At 39.6% G+C, this 17,880-nt stretch overlaps 1 protein-coding gene across 2 annotated transcripts in view; it reads left to right on the forward strand.

Moving 5' to 3' along the window:
* The window catches only part of LOC145984135 (E3 SUMO-protein ligase PIAS3-like), an 84,613-nt gene that overhangs the window by 52,868 nt on the left and 13,865 nt on the right, over positions 1-17,880 (forward strand). For both annotated transcript variants that reach the window (XM_083117577.1, XM_083117576.1), the window contains 2 exons: positions 13,809-14,019; positions 17,019-17,244. In XM_083117577.1, coding sequence (XP_082973703.1) covers positions 13,809-14,019; positions 17,019-17,244 — 437 coding nt within the window. The remainder of the gene's footprint in view (positions 1-13,808; positions 14,020-17,018; positions 17,245-17,880) is intronic.

The following is a 17,880-nucleotide window of genomic DNA, read 5'->3' on the forward strand; positions in this document are numbered from 1 at the left end:
TTGAAGTGTGCCATGTTGAATCGAGGTCATTTTTTTTCAAATGGCAAGGGGGTCATGTAGAGTATCAAACCACATTAGAATTTTCCAAGAAATGCAATGCTGTAATTAGTTTTGTGATAGTTGTAATAGTACAAAAGTTATTGACACTGAAAGATGACAATCGCGTCCTGCGGTACCCACCAGTATGTCCTAGAATATGTGCTCAATGTGGTTCCCATCGAGCCGAACATACTCGTCGAGACGTGAGATTCACTCTGCAGGGATCCGCATGAGCACCTGTGGGAGTATTTGATCACAGGCCCGCATGATGCGGTAGCGAAGGTGGTATGTGTCGCGGATTTTCTCGGAATCCATAAGATGTTTCAAAGTTACCCCATGGAAAAAAAAAGTCCAGGAGAGTGTGTTCAGCATCTCTGATATTTGGGATTTGAACGTTTCTGCTCAGTGGTGGCGATAAGAACCCCAGAGACCTCACGCTGCGAGGATGGAGTAAGGTGAAGGAGGCCCCTTTTTAGTTGGTTTCGTACCACAGTCATTAAGGAACATATTTTTCAAAATGTAAAGATAATACAAAACGTCCCTCTATGCAACTTAGTATGAAATGATGACACCGTTATCCAAGAAGTCATTGATCAATGTATTTGTTTGTTTGGTGTCAAATAAATGTGTTTCAACAATAAAACAATACAATTCACACAATATTTTGCAAAATGGTTAACGTAACCAGTAAGCCAACATTGTCTGTCGTGATCTAAGAGACTCCCTTTTGAACCAAAAAGGATCCGTGGTAGACTGAGAGACCCATGTTTTAAGGTATTATAAATTTTCACAGTTTTCATCAAAGTGTAGATAATATGTAATCATTATTATTTAATTTATTTGATTTTTCGTGCATAACACAACATATTAGTGTTATTGAATTCTCATTAGATTTCTTTATGCGTAAATACCTTGCATAATGGAAACTGCAGGGAACAAATATGAATCACGATTTACACCTTAATCAGTTCTGAGAGAGGTCAAATACTGTTGGTATGTATTAATTGCTTATTAGCATTATTGACCTGCTATATAGATGCCTCAGATTCGATTTTCAGTAGCGGCACATTTAAATTTCAAGTAGATACAGTCTCCCGTACGTGCTCCCAACCCGACCCAATATGTTAAAAATTTGCCCCCTGTAGGATCATAGTCCATGGGTATTTGTAATCCAGGGACGGCGCCAAGGGTGGGCACGGGTGGGCAAGCGCCCACCCAAAAATTCCGCTGCCCACCCGATTGCCCACCCAAAAATTTCAGAAATTAAGATTTTTGAAAATGATTTAAATACATGTAGGGTAAATCTGAACAGCTTAATTTCGCGTTGCTTTTAGCCCCAATACTATTCATGTATACAATACAATCTTTAAAAGGAAAAACGATAATTCAGAATGCTTTCCCAAACTTCGTTTCCAGTACAAACTTAAAGGAGCAAGGCCGAGAAAAACGTTTCCTTCCTCTCTCTTGCCGCTTTGCTATATTTATGTTTATAAAACCCGCGGTGCTTTTGTTCCACAAAGGAAAGAATGCAGAACAATAGTACATACTACGCCTCAACAATCACCAGGTTGTGTTGAGCAATGGTTATGAGGCATGTTAGTAAACATAAGCGACTTGAATTTACTGAAATGCCTGTCTGTTGCTTTGCTCATTTCTTCTTTGTCAGTAAGGACAGAAAAGAGCTACGGTAATGGCTAATAAGCTTATCAGTGACTTTTTCGCATCGGCTTCATCGAGTAGGAAAAGAGATCGTTGTTCTACAGATGATGATGACGATGAAAAAAATATTGGCAGTTCTGCGCCGATATCTGCAAAAAAGACCAGAGGTGAACATACGCAAGAAAGTAGTGCGGCAGAAATAGAAGATTTTGAATATGAAGATACCGAGGATTACAGTGCATCGGATAATGAGGATAGTGATAACGGAAACAGTGAAGTTTGCATGGATGAGAGGCTTCGTAGAAAACCACACAAGAGCAGTGAAAATTCAGCCAAAATCCAAAGTGTAAAGGTACAGGATTGTTTCAGTGATTTGGCACAATCACCAGCTGAGTCCCCTCGCCAACCAAATCTACGGAATTTTCCACAAACAAAATATGGTAAGAATAATAGAGGTTTCAATAGTGAGTGGTACAACGATTTTCCATGGATTGAATACAGTGTGAATAATGACGCTGTGTTTTGTTTTCCGTGTAGACAGTTTTCTACTTTTGTTGGGAGAAGAGAAAACCAAGTATTCATAAGTGAAGGTTACAAAAATTGGAAAAGAGCTTTGGAGAAAGAATCTGGATTTCGGAAACACGAAAACAGTGAACATCACAAGTCATCACAAGTCGCTTGGGTGTCTTTCAAAGATATGAAATCGAAAGGCAGTGAAACGTCTGTGGCCACTGTAGTGAGTTCAGTATATTCAGCTCAAGTTAAGGAAAACAGGGAATACCTTTCCAGGCTTGCAGATATACTACGCTATACAGCTCTGCAAGGGATTGCTCAAAGAGGAGCCGATGAGGGGGAAAGCAGCGAAAATAGAGGAAACTTTTTGGAACTTGTTTCACTTGTTGCAAAAACTGATAGTGTTTTGAAGAAGAAGATAGATAATGGTCCTAAGAATTCGAAATATTTGCACCATTCCATACAAAATGAATTACTTGATGTGTTCAGTAAACTCACTTTGAAAACAATCAAAAGTGAAATTGACAAATCCGTGTACTACAGTTTAATGATTGATGAGTCCAAGGACATTAGCAAAACAGAGCAGTTAACTATTGTTGTTCGATATTATTTGAAAGGAACTGTGTACGAACGCTTCCTTGGATTCCATCCAGCAGAAGCGTTGGACTCAAAATCTTTGTTTCTTTACATGAAAGAGACTCTCAACAATTGTGGTATTCCTTTGGAAAACTGTGTGTGTCAAACATATGATGGAGCTAATGTCTTAAGCGGGCAATCTCAAGGCGTTCAAGCGCTCTTCAGGCAAGAAGTGCCTCAGGCGATATACATCCACTGCATGAACCACAGATTGAATCTTGTCATTGTAGAAGTTTGTAAAGGAGTAAGCCATTGTAGAACTTTCTTTGACCTCTTGGAATCTCTATACGTTTTCCTTAGTGGATCTGTTGTTCATCCGAGGTTCATCAAGATGCAAGAGAAGATGGGTGGGCGTGTTGTTGAACTACAGAAGATAAGTGAAACAAGATGGGCATGTCAGGTAAGGATTTTTACATAATATTTTATAACACTCGTGTACTTATTTGTTACTTATATTATTTTTATCTAGCTTACCGCCTGTTTTTGAAATATTCGCTAGCAATAATTGTTAATTTGAAATATCGAGTGATATGAAATGTTCCTAAATCAAATGGGATAATGTTAATTAGATTTAACGAAGTTGTAAATTACTTTTCTGTAACATAAAACAAATCTCTCTGATGCTGCACACTCCACTAAAGAATCTATTAGGATTGAGCCGATACCGGTGCCAATGTATTGGTATCGGCCGATACTGGTAGCATCGGTTATGGAAAGCATCGATCAGATTTTATATACCGATAATTTTCCAGCATATTGGTATTCCGCGGGGTCCACAAAATGCCATGCGACACTTTCGCGGAGTCTAATTAAAATGCAAATTATGCAAAATTCGAAATTTTCACTTATTTTGCACTAATATTGTGTGAAGACCGTGTTCTGTGATTACATATAAGGTATTTTTAACATTCTGATGTAATCTGTGAATATTTGAAACAATGCTCTGGTAAATTGATACTTATAACGAGTGGAATACTCACCCACTAATATTAGGGTCATATTATCTTTATTTTTCACCTTTTAATTGTTACAATTTTCAAGCACCGATATTGGTACGAGATCAATGAGAATCTGTAAGAATATCAGCATCGGTTGAAAGTGGTATCGGCTCAGTCCTAGAATCTATATTGGCTGGTTTAATATCACATACACCGTTCTTTTATTTGTCTTTACTTAATAATTCCTAGCCACTTACTACTTTTGCATATTATCTTCCTACGTATATGATACAATCTCTGACTATTAAACGTTTCATGATTTAATTATTCAAATAGTGATTTAATATGATTTATGAAGACCAGTATGAAATAATGTTTAAGAAATTTGGTTTCTTCAGCCTACAGTTCTTTGAAATGCATCTCCGTTCAAATCAAAAACCTGCAATGTAGATACAGTAAAATCATGCACGGTCCCTTACTTCCGATGTTTTTTTCCGCTAATGTTTTAGTGTTATAGTAAAACTGCACACATACACACATAATAAGACATGCACTCAATTCATACACTGATTCCGACACAAGAGATAGATGCAGATGGTGCGACGGGAAGGGAGGGTGAGGAAGAAAGTGGGAAAGAAAATTCAGCTATAATAAGCGATGTATCCATTCCTTGAAACAGAAAATACTTGAAATGCCAAACCGTTTTGTCTTTCGATATTTATTCATTCTTTTTGGAAACTGAATCCACTCTGGCCATTATACACACGCACACATATAACCTCTCGTTTTGCTGCTTGTAACGATTTTCCATTTAATTTCGAAACCAGGATATTTTCCTGAAGTTTGTGAACAAATTAATATGCATTTTACATGCGATCATATATGCCGTCGCCGGGCTCCGTAGCGGAGTGGTCAGAGTCAGGTGCTAGAAGCCAGAGATTTCAAGTTCGAACTTCGATCATGCTATGATTGTGTTTGATCTATCATCCATTCCACATGCCCATCGTTCATTCTATTTGTCCCAATTAACGTAATAGGTAGAGAAGCGACGTAATATAATCAAATTGAAATATACGTAGATCAATGATATTTGTAGGTGTGTTTTAATGTAACTGCCATCTGCAAAATATTCTCAATCTCTCTCTTTCTCCTTGTGCTCCACTCATTTTTCTCCAACATAGATACTGTGCATACATATTTTGTTGCAATTAAAGATTTTCCAATGTAATGGTGGAAATGCTCTTATTGTACTTGATATTTTCTGCTAAAAAGTATAAGGAAAACAAGTAAACCACCATATTGCGTGATTGGATTAGTAAAGAGCAAACATGTGTCTGAGAATCTCTTTGAAATGAAAGAATACTGTATGCTCTTCCTTGCACTTGTTTTTATAATACATTCCGCCTTACATTCCATACTATTACTTTCAAAAACTAACAATCATGTATCAACAACAACAACGAATTGCACGCACGACACATACGCGTGGCTAGACTTTTTTACAACTCTTTTTTTTCTCCAGTGTAAGACAGCTGTTTCCCCCATTTAAAATATTGAAATTTAAATAAACAAACATTTTGAGCAATTTGTAATTTATTATTACAACTATTTAGTTTATTTTTCTCTCAGAAAACTGTTGACTAATTAGTCAAGAACCTGGAACAATATAATAGAACCTCCTATTATTTCCCTACAGGTTGCAGCTTGTTCATCTTTGAAGAGAACGTTGAGAGCCGTCATTTTAACTCTTGCTGTATACGGCTGTGAAAATCGTACCAGATCAGCTGATGCTAACAACCTGTTAAATGCAATGAATTTTCAGTTTCTCTTCCAACTCCACATGTTCACTTTTGTTTTGGGAAAGCTGAAGAATTTGTCAGATTATTTACAGCATAAAAATTGCGACATGGCTAATGCTTCCATGATCATCAATGGTTTATTAGAAGAATTTCGGAACATAAGAGGTTCAGAAAAGGATTTCGATAAAATTTGGACCGAATCTGTAAATGCAGCAAAAGATTGCAATATTCCTATCACATGCCCTCTATCCAGAAACAAATTGTTGCCCCGTCACCTCTCTCAGTTCATTGTTACAGAACACATGCCCATAGAGAAGGATATGCTGGAATCCAAGAATGATTTCAGGATGAAAATATTTCTTCCTGTCGTAGACAGAATCATGTCAGAGATGGATCGACGTTTCACAGTAAATAGTGATATTCTTAGCGGAGTTAGTAGCCTTCACCCTAAAAATGAAAATTTCTTGTCAGTTGAGAAGATAAAGCCTCTTGCACTTCATTATGGACGTGATATGGATAGCGTTGATGTTGAATTAAAATTACTACCAAAAGTTTTGAAGCGGTATCAACAAGAGAAGAATTGCCGGGTAGAAACAATGATAGATTTTGCTGAATTTCTTGATATATTCCAAATTGCTTTCCACGAAACACATAAATTAGTTGTTATATCAATTACTATGCCTGTTTCGAGTGCACCATGTGAGCGTTCGTTCTCCTGTATGAGGCGAATCAAGACCTATTTGAGGAATCGAATGGCAAATGATAAGTTGAGTAACCTGTGTCTGCTTGCTGTAGAACGAAGAATTGTGAAATGTATTGACCTGGAAGAAGTAGTGAATGTATTTGATGGTATGCATAAAAACAGACGTATAGCTCTGCATTAATGTAAACTGTCAGCTCAGGCCAATGAGGTGTGAAAACATCAAAAAAAGAGAAAAGGTTGAAAACGAGTAAACATTAAGTACAAATTTTCTTGCTCTCTTTGATCGGAATGCAACCATTTCTATAAGTCAAATCATGCTTATAAATACTTAGCACATAACACAGATATTACATATGATTTGTTAAAGATGATGTGATACACAATTTACCGAGTAGTGGCTGATAATATGTACAGATACAGTGTAGTGTGTCTTCGAAAAAGTGGTAACGGTCTAATTCATATTTGGTGTTCTTGATTAAATATTTAGTGTTAATTATAATTTGAATTATAAAATGACATCTATTATGTATTTAAGCTATGGCTTAATACAGGGAGATGCATGCAGTTTTGTAAGAATCATTGAACTTTAATTTAATAATTTTACTATACATTTATTTGTAATTAATGATTTTGTACTGTATTGTTCAACGGAGTGCCTTATTGATGAAAATTGCAACCGAACTTTTGGCAGTTCCAGTGTTGTCCTGAGAAAAAATAAGATTTGGCTTAGTGCCTTGGAATTTGGAAAATGTGTGTGCCGATAGTGAATTTAATAAAAATAGTGAATTTAATAAAAAATTGTGAATGCAATAAAAATACTATGTACCATGTGCAGGTAGTATAGTGGCGGTGAAAGTAAATTGGAGACAGGAGTATTTTTAGTGAAAACAGATGAACTCTATGTGTATACCTTCCCACCCTAATTTGTCAAGATATCCGTTCTGCCCACCCGGTCAAAAATTTCTGGCGCCGCCCCTGTTGTAATCCCGTGGGTTTTGGAATGAAGGGAATATATGACTACCGGTAATATGTTGCTAGTGTGGTACACAATAACGTACTACCAGGTGTTTTGCCCGAAATTGTGTCAGAAGGCCTGTGTGACGTCATAAATCCAAGATGGCTACCGCTTGGATTTATTTATGGCTGCCTCTGCAGACATTAACAAACAAAAACGACCCTATCTCCTGAACTCCTTTAGGAGTAATTCTGACCATTTGTAAGTTTGTTGGGTTTTTACACGAAGGGAAGACATGTGTATGGAGGATGCTTTCATTTGGAGGCACGCAATCATGTATTACTACAGGTGTTTTGCTGGATAATGTGTCAGAGACCATACATGACTTCTCAAATCCAAGATGACCACCTTGAAAGTTCTGTACATGAAACACTGTCCATAACCTGATTTAGAGTTGGATTATCAGATTTTGCCAGAGGCATTTTCTGTTAATAAATAACAAGTGAAAAATATTAATTATAATTAATAATTATTATTATTCATATCATTAACATTACTATTATTATAAATATTACAGTAAAGGAGTAATAACATCGCCTGTGAATTTCGCATTGTCTTTTGAAATTTAAGCAGCTCACCTGTCATCAAGATTGAGAGTGGTTGTAATCATTTTGGAAATATCATATCATAAATATAGTCACTTGATTCAAATTCCTCGTCACTCTTATATGAGTCTATCGTGTAAGTAATTGTTTTCACACTTTTCCTCATCTGCACTACAAAGACAAAGTTCAGTACGTCGCAGGGACTGATCCCGGCATATGCATTAACATTTCCTCTTTCCGCAACCACACGTCAACTGTAATCTTTTATGAAGTTCTAGATAGTGTGAATATGACAAAAATGATCCTTTTGTCATACTCATTTTCTTCTTTCTCCATTCAGCAGCCTATTGGGCTGGGTAGATTTGGATGTTTCTTTTGTGCTGTTATTTCACTTCAATACTTGGAAGTAACTCCTCCTGGTGAAAGGTGTGAGGGTTACTTTGGCGGCAGCGTTCACACTATCTATTAATTGTATCACAGTTTATGTTTGTACTTGCAAAGAAGGCATAAAAGTAATTCTTGAACGCATTTGATGGTGCAGAAAATGATGTGCTTGAATCTCAGGCAAATCTTGGTTCTTATGGATTTGATGAACAAGATGACAGAATTAATTGATTTATTTTACTTCTCGTTTCTGCTACGTTTGGCTAATTTCAAAGATGAAAATGAATTATAAGATGAAATAGATGTAATGACAATCTCAAGCACATATGGGCAGCACACAACTCAAGTCCCATGGATCCAGACGCCAGAACATTGATTGATTGATTGATTTGGTGTTTTATTTAAGTTCACTTTATGCACAGTAAGGCTAATTTGGACTGGTCCTACAATTTAAAGTGGGATCTGAACCGCTATATGTGCCTCCACCGGGTAACGAACTCGGGACCCCTTGATTACAAGGCGACGACGATACCACTGTGGCATCGGGGAGGCCCTAGACGTCAGAGCAATGTTAGTCTGCAAAATGCAGTCCAGGGTGTACTTCGTAGAAGTGATGTTGATATTTGGGTGTCTCTTACACCCGGAAAATGATGACAGGATTTTGCATAACACCAAAATCAAATATTTCGGCAAATTACGATGGTAGCTGTTCGCGAAAAGGGATGTTCAAAGCTCACGTCTTGCTCCAACCAAAGTTCCCCTCACACTTCTTACCAGAAAGAGTTATTTCCAAGTATTGGAGTCAAATAAAAGCAGAAAAGGATAATCCAAATCTACCCATCTCAATAGGCTGTTCATGGGAAAAGAGAAAATGAGGATGACAAGAAGATCATTCCTGTCATATTGACACTGCCTAAAGCTCCAGAGAATGTTGAATGAGGAAGTCACAGGCGACGTCATTACTCCTTTACCATAATACGGTAGTGGCCAAAAAGTAGAAAAATGGAAGGGGGAAACCTGCACGATCACCATAAATAATCATCAAGGAGTGTAACTCACCTTACTCGCATAGGCAACAGTACTGCTAGTGTCAAATAGGCCCATGATAGAAAGGTAAACAAAACACAACATATCAGAACAAGAATGCCTCATTCTGTACCGTAGGCTCATTGTGATCGGAGGACAATCTCTTTGTAAAGTGTTCAATGTACAGTAAGAACATTACACAAAGACGTCAGCGAAGAATCATCGGACGTCTGGAAGCAGGTCAAACACAGACTGAAGTCACGGCAGCGTTGACTGTGCCACAGTCATTTCTAGGCTTTGGCGACGGTTCCAAGACACAATAGATGTTCATGGTAGGCCAGAACAAGTTGTCAACGAGTAGGAACGCCACAATAGGACCGATATCTGGCTTTAACTGTGTAATTAAATCACATTCCCTGTCCCCGGGTGACATATATTTCATTTCCCGGCACGGGGCCAGACGTCACAATAGGTAGGGAATGCCGGTCGTGTGATTGCAAACGATCCAGGTTTTTAGTTCTGGTACTGAGACGGTCATTGTTGTCGTACTAGTGCGAGACGGAGATAAAATACCTTGAAATATTACACTTTTAGCTTTACCTTAGTTGTGTCGACTCGAACAATAACAAAACACAAATAGCAATATACCTGATACCTGAAAACATCAAATGATAACTCGGACGAACTGTAAAATATGAATATATTGTATCAAAGAAAATATTGGAATAACAAACATCTTACAGGTCCCCCTGATTCACTCTCTCATTCTCTCACTCATTCTCACTCCTGGAATGTGTCACATGGGAATATACATATAAATCATGGATCTAATCAATGTACCATTTCCTATTTGTTTAAACATTTACGTGAATTTGGGTTATTAGTCTGCCCGCCCCTGTGCTCATTTAAATCAAATATGCGCCAGCCCTCGGAAAGCAATTACCTAAAACAATTAGGTCGGTGTAGTTAAACCTTTCGTTCGAATGAGCATACGCATCAAAGTCGTAAGCACGACATTTACCAAGTTTCTCGGACGGGGGTAATACACACAAGCCTCTCTCGTTCATTGAGAACAATTACACCATTACATAGTGATGCAAAACTTAATCGGCTCCAGCTGCCGGAATACACAAATTAATCATTGGCGCGAGCAAAAATTACAACAAAAACTCTATGTAATAAAGAATACTACACTCGCACGACCTTGCAATATAACATACGCTTTCAACAAATTAAAAGACTAATCAGTCGACCTTTGACAAGCTAATTGACGTGACTGGGCGGTTAGTTACATAAAAAATGGAGCACATTTTAACAAGTTACACGGAAAATGAACGTAATAGAAAGGAGCTTCTAACTCTAAATGCAGACAATCAAATTATTACATATGAACATGAAATGACCTTTTATATAACATTAATCAAAAATATCAGACACGGAAGTTAGGTTCGGAGTTCCTGAGTCACTTTGCAAATCAATGAGACTTCGGCTATTATGGTACGGCGTTGATACAAACAATATATGCGTACATGGACATGAACCAGCTGAAGAATACTCTACCCAGACTCTGCTACATCGTGGGATCGTTCATCTTTCCTGGATGCGGGGATTTACACAAGATTCCTTTGCGGCGAAAATGTTCCTTTGAGGTCGACCGCGACGAAGGGTGGTTGAAACGATATCGGGTGCTTTCACCTTCACGGATGTACGTTCTCACGCGTCGGTCTGAAATCTTTGTTGTATATCGGGCATCTAGCAAGCGTCGTCCTGGAATAATCTCTCTCTCTCTCTCTCTGTCTCTCTCTCTCTCTCTCTCTCTCTCTCTCTCTCTCTCTCTCTCTCTCTCTCTCTCTCTCTCTCTCTCTCTCTGGTATCGGGCTTCTGTCGGCCGTCGATCTGGAATCATAATCATCCTTCTTAACGTCGGGCGTTGGTTGGCTTCGCTGCATTGTGCGTCGGTGGTGTTGGCGTTGACGTTGGCGTCGGCTGGCTTCGCCGGATGGTGGTGGCGCAGCGTCGTTGCGGATTTCGGGGAAGGGCGACGGCCCACTTTCTCTATCGTGTTAGCCGCCCATGATTATGATAGTTCTTGTTTCATAAAAACAAATCACCGCGAATGGCTTCACAGGACAAAGCACACACCGATCACTTCAGATGCGGTCACTTGCTGACGGTCCGCAAATAAAACAAAGTTCGCGAAAACAAAACAATGAGTGCACGGGAGTCTAGCGTGGAGATGCTCTCTCTACAAAAATCCTGACAAACTGTGTGGCAAACTCGAAGTCCTGCAGATTTATATAAGATTCAAAAATGTCAGTTGAAAAGATGTTATGATGGCTTGCCTTCGGTTTTTTGGCGAGGTGCAACAACATCGGCCCTATTGTCCCGAAACGTGGTCAAAAGGCGTGTCTTCGGGCTAGTGCGGGGAATTAAGTTCTCGCCTGCCTGGCGCTTATCTGAGAATCTGTGGTCTGCCGTGCAGCTCTGATGAAAAGCAGCTTGCCCTCCCGCGGCAATTCTATGTTGGTCCTGACGAAAATACGTCCATCTTTCCACCGTGAAGAGCCGCTTCGGTTGCAAAAATGTCATGTACTTTGCCGTGTTGACGGTTCGTGCTGTGACTCAGAAAACCTGTCCCCCAACTCCCGACGTCTTGCTCGAATATCAATTTTACCATATATGCATTGGAAATATTCAGATTACATAAACCAAACTTCACACTTTACACAAGTCATAATATGATTAAATAACAGAGCTGCACGTCTCTGCTAGAGATACTCTTACTGCCCAAAGGCACAGAAACGAGGTACTCCAACAACAAGTGCAACTTTTCAGCGGCGCAGTCGGCTCAGACTTCAACTTCAAGGATGAAAAGATGATGATAATACATGTGCGCATCAAACCAAATTGGTGGATGACTTTCTTGAAGGTGAATAAATCCACCGCATGGACTGGCCACCAAGGTCCCCAGACATAAATCCTGTAGTGTCTTAAGGAGACGAGTTAGCTCGCGATCCTCCACCAAAGACATTTCCAGAGCTTCGCACTCCTCTTCATGGGAAATGGAACCAGCTGCCTGTAGAAGTCTTGATCCACCTTGTAAATAGCATGCTACATCGTTGCAACGTTGTGTACCCGTTAAGGGTAACTTCACCACATACAAGCCTCTTTTTTTCGTCAAGGAAGTATCTTCTATTTTCGTATCTTTTGCATGTGTGTCTTTGAAGCAAAAAAAATTGTTAATTTCATGCATTCTACTCTATTGTATACCATATAACGTTTTGATTAATTTTCACTATGTTTATATTTTTTACTTGTTATTTATTAACAGAAAATGTATCTGGAAAAATCTGATAATCGACCTCTAAATAAGGATATGGACAGTACATCATGTGCAGAACCTCCAAGGCGCCATCTTAGATTCGGACATCATGTATGGTTTCTGACACATTATAATACATGATTGCATGCTTCCAAATGAAAGCATCCTCCATACACATGTCTTCCCTTCGTAAATCCTAACAAACTTACAAATGGTCAAAATTAGGAGTTAAGGAGATAGGGTCGTTTTTCTTTGTTAATGTCTGCAGAGGCAGCCATCTTGGATGTATGATATCACACAGACAATATGCCAAAATAGTAGGCTTCAACAAAATATCACAGGCAGTAATTTTCCCCCTTTATATGCCAGAATGTCAAGTAAAGAGTAAAATATGCATAGAATCCTTCCAGAAAAGGGGCACGAAATAGTTTCACTAGATATATCTCCATAACAGTGCGAGATATGATAAAAACTGTAAGAATCAATTTTGTTCCTTTTTCAATTCTGAACAAGACATGTATCTTTTTTTCTCTTTTTTCCAAAACCACTATTACAGGATTTATGATGGATTTTCTTAGTTAGTGCATGAAGCGGTAGCCATCTTGGATTTATGACGTCACACAGGCCCTCTGACACAATTTCGGGCAAACACCTGGTAGTACATTATTGTGTACCACACTAGCAACATATTACCGGTAGTCATATATTCCCTTCATTCAAAAACCCACGGACTATAGAAATATTGACATATGCCCCTTGACTATTACCTGTACTTTATACTATTTATTTTTTCACACTTCCGAAAATTTTTGTATGTGTATGTATATTGTATGCCCCAGGCCCCGCATCCACCTAGGGCCGGCCCAGTATCATCATCATCATCCATGGATGATGATGATACTGAAGATGATTTGAAAGAAGGAAGGCATGGAGGCTGAAGAAAGAGAATAAAAAGTAGGGATCGACATTGATTAACAAAAGCTTTACAGTCAAACACACAAACAGAGAGAGAGGGGATACATATGGGGATCATCCCCGCATATACTGAAGGGTGCAACATAGCCTAATGTGCCTACGCACCCAAAATTTTAACTCAATCAAACAAATAGAGAGAGGGGGAGAGCGCGAATGCAAGATATAAGTGGAAATTATAATGTATATTTGTTCTTTATTTAAGTATCAATGATTTATAGCATTTCGTAATATTGAATATTCTTATTCTTTTGCAGGTATCTCGAAAACCCAAGAGACCCATTACAGTTACAGATATATTGCACTTGAATCGTGCAGTCAGCAATAAGCTAACGGTAACATGGACATCAGAATCTGAGAGAGCCTATGCTGTTTCTGTCTATTTAGTAAAGAAGATATCTCCAGCTGAGCTTACTGATCAAATGATAGTCAAGAGCACGAGGAACTCAAAATTTACCAAACAATTGAGTAAGTGTTCAGAAATTACGAATTTCCTAAAAATGTATTAGTACAGTTCATGGTGAAGGGAATATTGTGTACTATTCAATATTATGTTTTTTTAAACATGTCCATTGTATTAAGCTCACATCATGAAAGAACGAATGTTGAATGCTGAAAATTTGATTTGGTTTATTTTATTTCTGTCACTTCTGGCTAATTGCGAAGATGAGGATAAGTGGTGATACGTGGATTAATTGATTGATTCATTTGGTTTTTTAAGTCCACTTTATGCACAGTAAAGCTAATCGGGACTGGACCTACTGTTAAGTGGGACCAGAACCACCATGTGCCTCCACAGGGTATCGAACCCGGGATCCCCCGCCTCAATACAGGCCGCACATCGACGTCGCATGGCCACTCGAATATGCTCCCAAATGCCTGGCATGCTCCGTATTGTCTCACAACCTGCTACACATCTGCCAGTGCAGACAAATACACCAGTGATTTCAAATATCCCCACAAGTAGAAATCCAAGGAGTTTAAATCGGGTGAGCGTGGAAGCCAATAAATTGGTCCACCTCTACCGATCCACGGACCAGGGTACCTTCGATTCAGGTACCTGCTGGCAACAAGACTAAAGTGTGCGCTAGCACCATCATGCATGTAGTGTGTTTGTTGACGTATGTTCAGTGGTACATCTTCCAAGATAGCAGGCTGGTTGCTTGCCAGAAATCGTCTGTACGGCTGTCCCGTAAGTCTATGGGGAAGTACATGGGGTCCGAATAACATGTCACCAAAAATGCAGGCCCTGATGTTTAGGGAGAACCACACTTGGTGATGTGATGGAATACGTGCATGTGGATTTTCCTCCTCAGCCCATACATGCTGATTGTGGACGTTCACTATTCCATCTTATGTCAACTGTGCTTCATCTGTGAAGATCACTAATGCAGGAAAATTAGGAGTTGTAGCACATTGCTGCAAAAACCATTGGTAGAACATGGCAGGCACAGGGTAATCTGCTGGTCATAATGCCTGTACACGTTGCAGATGGCAGGGATGTAACTGTTGTTCTCGCAATATTCTCCAGATAGTGGAACGAGGAATAACCACTTGCATTGTTAACCTTCGTGTGCTGATTTCAGGAGTTGCAGTCACAATATCCAAAATCTCCTCTTCTTGCACAGGAGTCGTAGATCAAGGTCGTCCTCTTTCAACAACAAAAGGTGCAAAATTACCTAATTCACACAGTCGGAGATGGATACTCACAAATGTTTTTCTATCTGGGTACTTTTCATGGCACAAACGACGGGCCTCTACATCATAGCCATGTGCCAAACCATACATGAAGTGCATATCTGCTTGTTCCTGATTGGTGTACATGGTCTCAACAACACACACTCAGAATGTACCACTCATCAAATACCTTGTTGTGTTACAGGGAAGTAGACAAATTCCAGTGAGCACGTGTTGTGACAGCCTATAACACGGAAACCAAGCATTTCCGGACCTATATCCATATAAACATTTTTCATTGTTTACATGTAAGGAACACGCTCCTGAAGTTATGCCACATATTTCTTGGACACCCTGTGTATATAAAGGAATACCCCTATGCGGTAGTATCCCCCGACAAACACAAATATCCATGTCGTAACCGGGATTCGAACCCGGGACCCCTGGCGTTGTAGCGCGCTGAGCTAACCACTCCGCCACGGAGACCGACTAAGGGAGCCCCGATGATGTGGTGAAGTTGATGAAGGTACACTCTCAAAGAACACTCATGCCCAGACTGGGATTCTAACCCAGGGCTCCTGGCTTCGTAGCGAGCTGTAATAACTACTTCGCTACGGAGGTCGGGTTGAATACCAAAAATATCTTGAAAATTCTGTCGGTCAGTGATATAGCTATCCACATACCTTAACGCACCCCTAACAAAAGGTCATTTTGGCTCTAAATTTACCGTCACACCCACCTAAATACGAACTCACCCCACTCACATGTGGAAAATCTGGACAAATCTCTGCTGTCAGTTAATTTGAAATAGTTGCCATTTTTCAGCCTTGCCTCGAGAACACTGTAACCAGCTGCATGATTGTTTTCTTTTCGGCTGTGCAATATTTGTAATGAGAGCCGATCGACGTGGTGGAGTGGTTTGCACATCGCGCTACGACGCCAAGTATCCTGGGTTCGATACCATGGGCCTTCTTGGCGGAGTGGTTAGCTCAGTGCGCTATGACGCCAGGTGTCCCGGGTTCGAATCCCGGTTAAGACATGGATGTTTGTGTTTGTAGCACAGAAGTCTGCTGCCTGTTGGCTCTGAAGGTAGAGGTCAGCAGCAGTCATATAGGTTGCATATGAACATTCTGCTACCAGTCAAACGAGGCTATATCTGACCTCTCAGATTTCCAAAATAAATTATCATTGGAGCGCACCTAACTAGAAGTTCAGTGACGAAAACAGCCAACTTTGTGGGGGTTGCAAGGAGGATGCTATCAACTGTGCTAAAATCATACAGTAAAGAAGGTAAAGGCGTCATTTTCGAAACATTACAGTGGGTGAACATCACAAACATCACAGAGATGAACGGGTGATAGTGGCCCAAAAGCACAACATGCCCCGTTCTCTCTCTGATAACAGCTCTGATAACCTCCGATATGAAATCCCATCTCCAGGACCCTGTATCAACCAAAACTATCCAACGGGAACTGCATACTGGGAACATTCATGGCAGAGTTGCTATTCCAAATCCATTGAATACACCGCGTAATGATGTATAGAGTCGAAAATGTTGCCGATAGCACAGAAGCTGGACAGAACAGAAGTGGGGATAGATCATCTGGTCTGACGAATCTGCATTCACATTACTACAGACCGCCGGACATGTTTGCCTTCTTCCTACTAATAAAAGCATTATTATTGGACGGCACAATTATCGAAAATAAAGCTACTAGAGTAGTATATTGATACTGCTTATAATTTGTAGAGTTTCAGATAAGAGATAACAGTGTATCTTTTATTTCCAGTTAAGGACAAGTTTGATGCCAGTAATCTGTCCACATCATCAATAATAGTCTCGTTGATTTGTCCCATTGCAAAGAGGAGAATTAAAATACCCTGCATAGCCACAACATGTGCCCATCTCCAATGTTTTGATGCAAATGACTATCTGCAGTTTAATGAGAATAATCCACAGTGGATCTGTCCTGTGTGTCAAAAACCAGCAACTTTTGAGTCTTTAGTGATCGATGGGTTAGTATATTTTTAATCTTGCATGGTTAAGTTCTGAATAGTGTAAGTAGAGAGAGCTTTTTGGACTCTGTGTGTGAGGGGTGCGTGTGTGGTTGGTACGTGTGGGGGGTGGGGTGGAGGACGCAGGTTCAACTGTACATATGCATTGTGTTTCAAGTTTAAACAGAAGGTACCGTTACTTACCATATATCTGCGGACTTCAGATTTTACATTTTGAAAATACTATCAAGCCGTCCTAAATTGTTCATGTAATTAGATCAGCCCTGGTCAGGTGCAGTTCTCATAGACATGCGAACGGGGGTTGTTAGTCACCCCCTAATATGTATTGAAAAAATATAAAATGTGGAAACTACTATAAAAATAATGAAAATAATATCCATATTTAAGAAGAGTATGAAATTTCCTTAAATTTGAGATGCCCCGTTCTCTCTCTCTCTCTCTCTCTCCAAAACAATGTATTGTACAAAATCTAAGGTAGATTTTTGGGATCGTGACTTACGGCTCTGACTGCCTGAAGCAACTAGCTTGCTTAGCAAGAGGGACACAAAGGTGATGGGGTGACACCCCAGATAAATGATTGAACACTAACAGAAGCAAAGGGGGCTCGCCCCTGTGAAATAAGAACAACACCTAAAA

Source organism: Lepisma saccharinum, chromosome 2 (genome assembly GCF_977018435.1).
Source record: "Lepisma saccharinum chromosome 2, izLepSacc3.1, whole genome shotgun sequence".
NCBI classification, from domain to species: Eukaryota; Metazoa; Arthropoda; class Insecta; order Zygentoma; family Lepismatidae; genus Lepisma; species Lepisma saccharinum.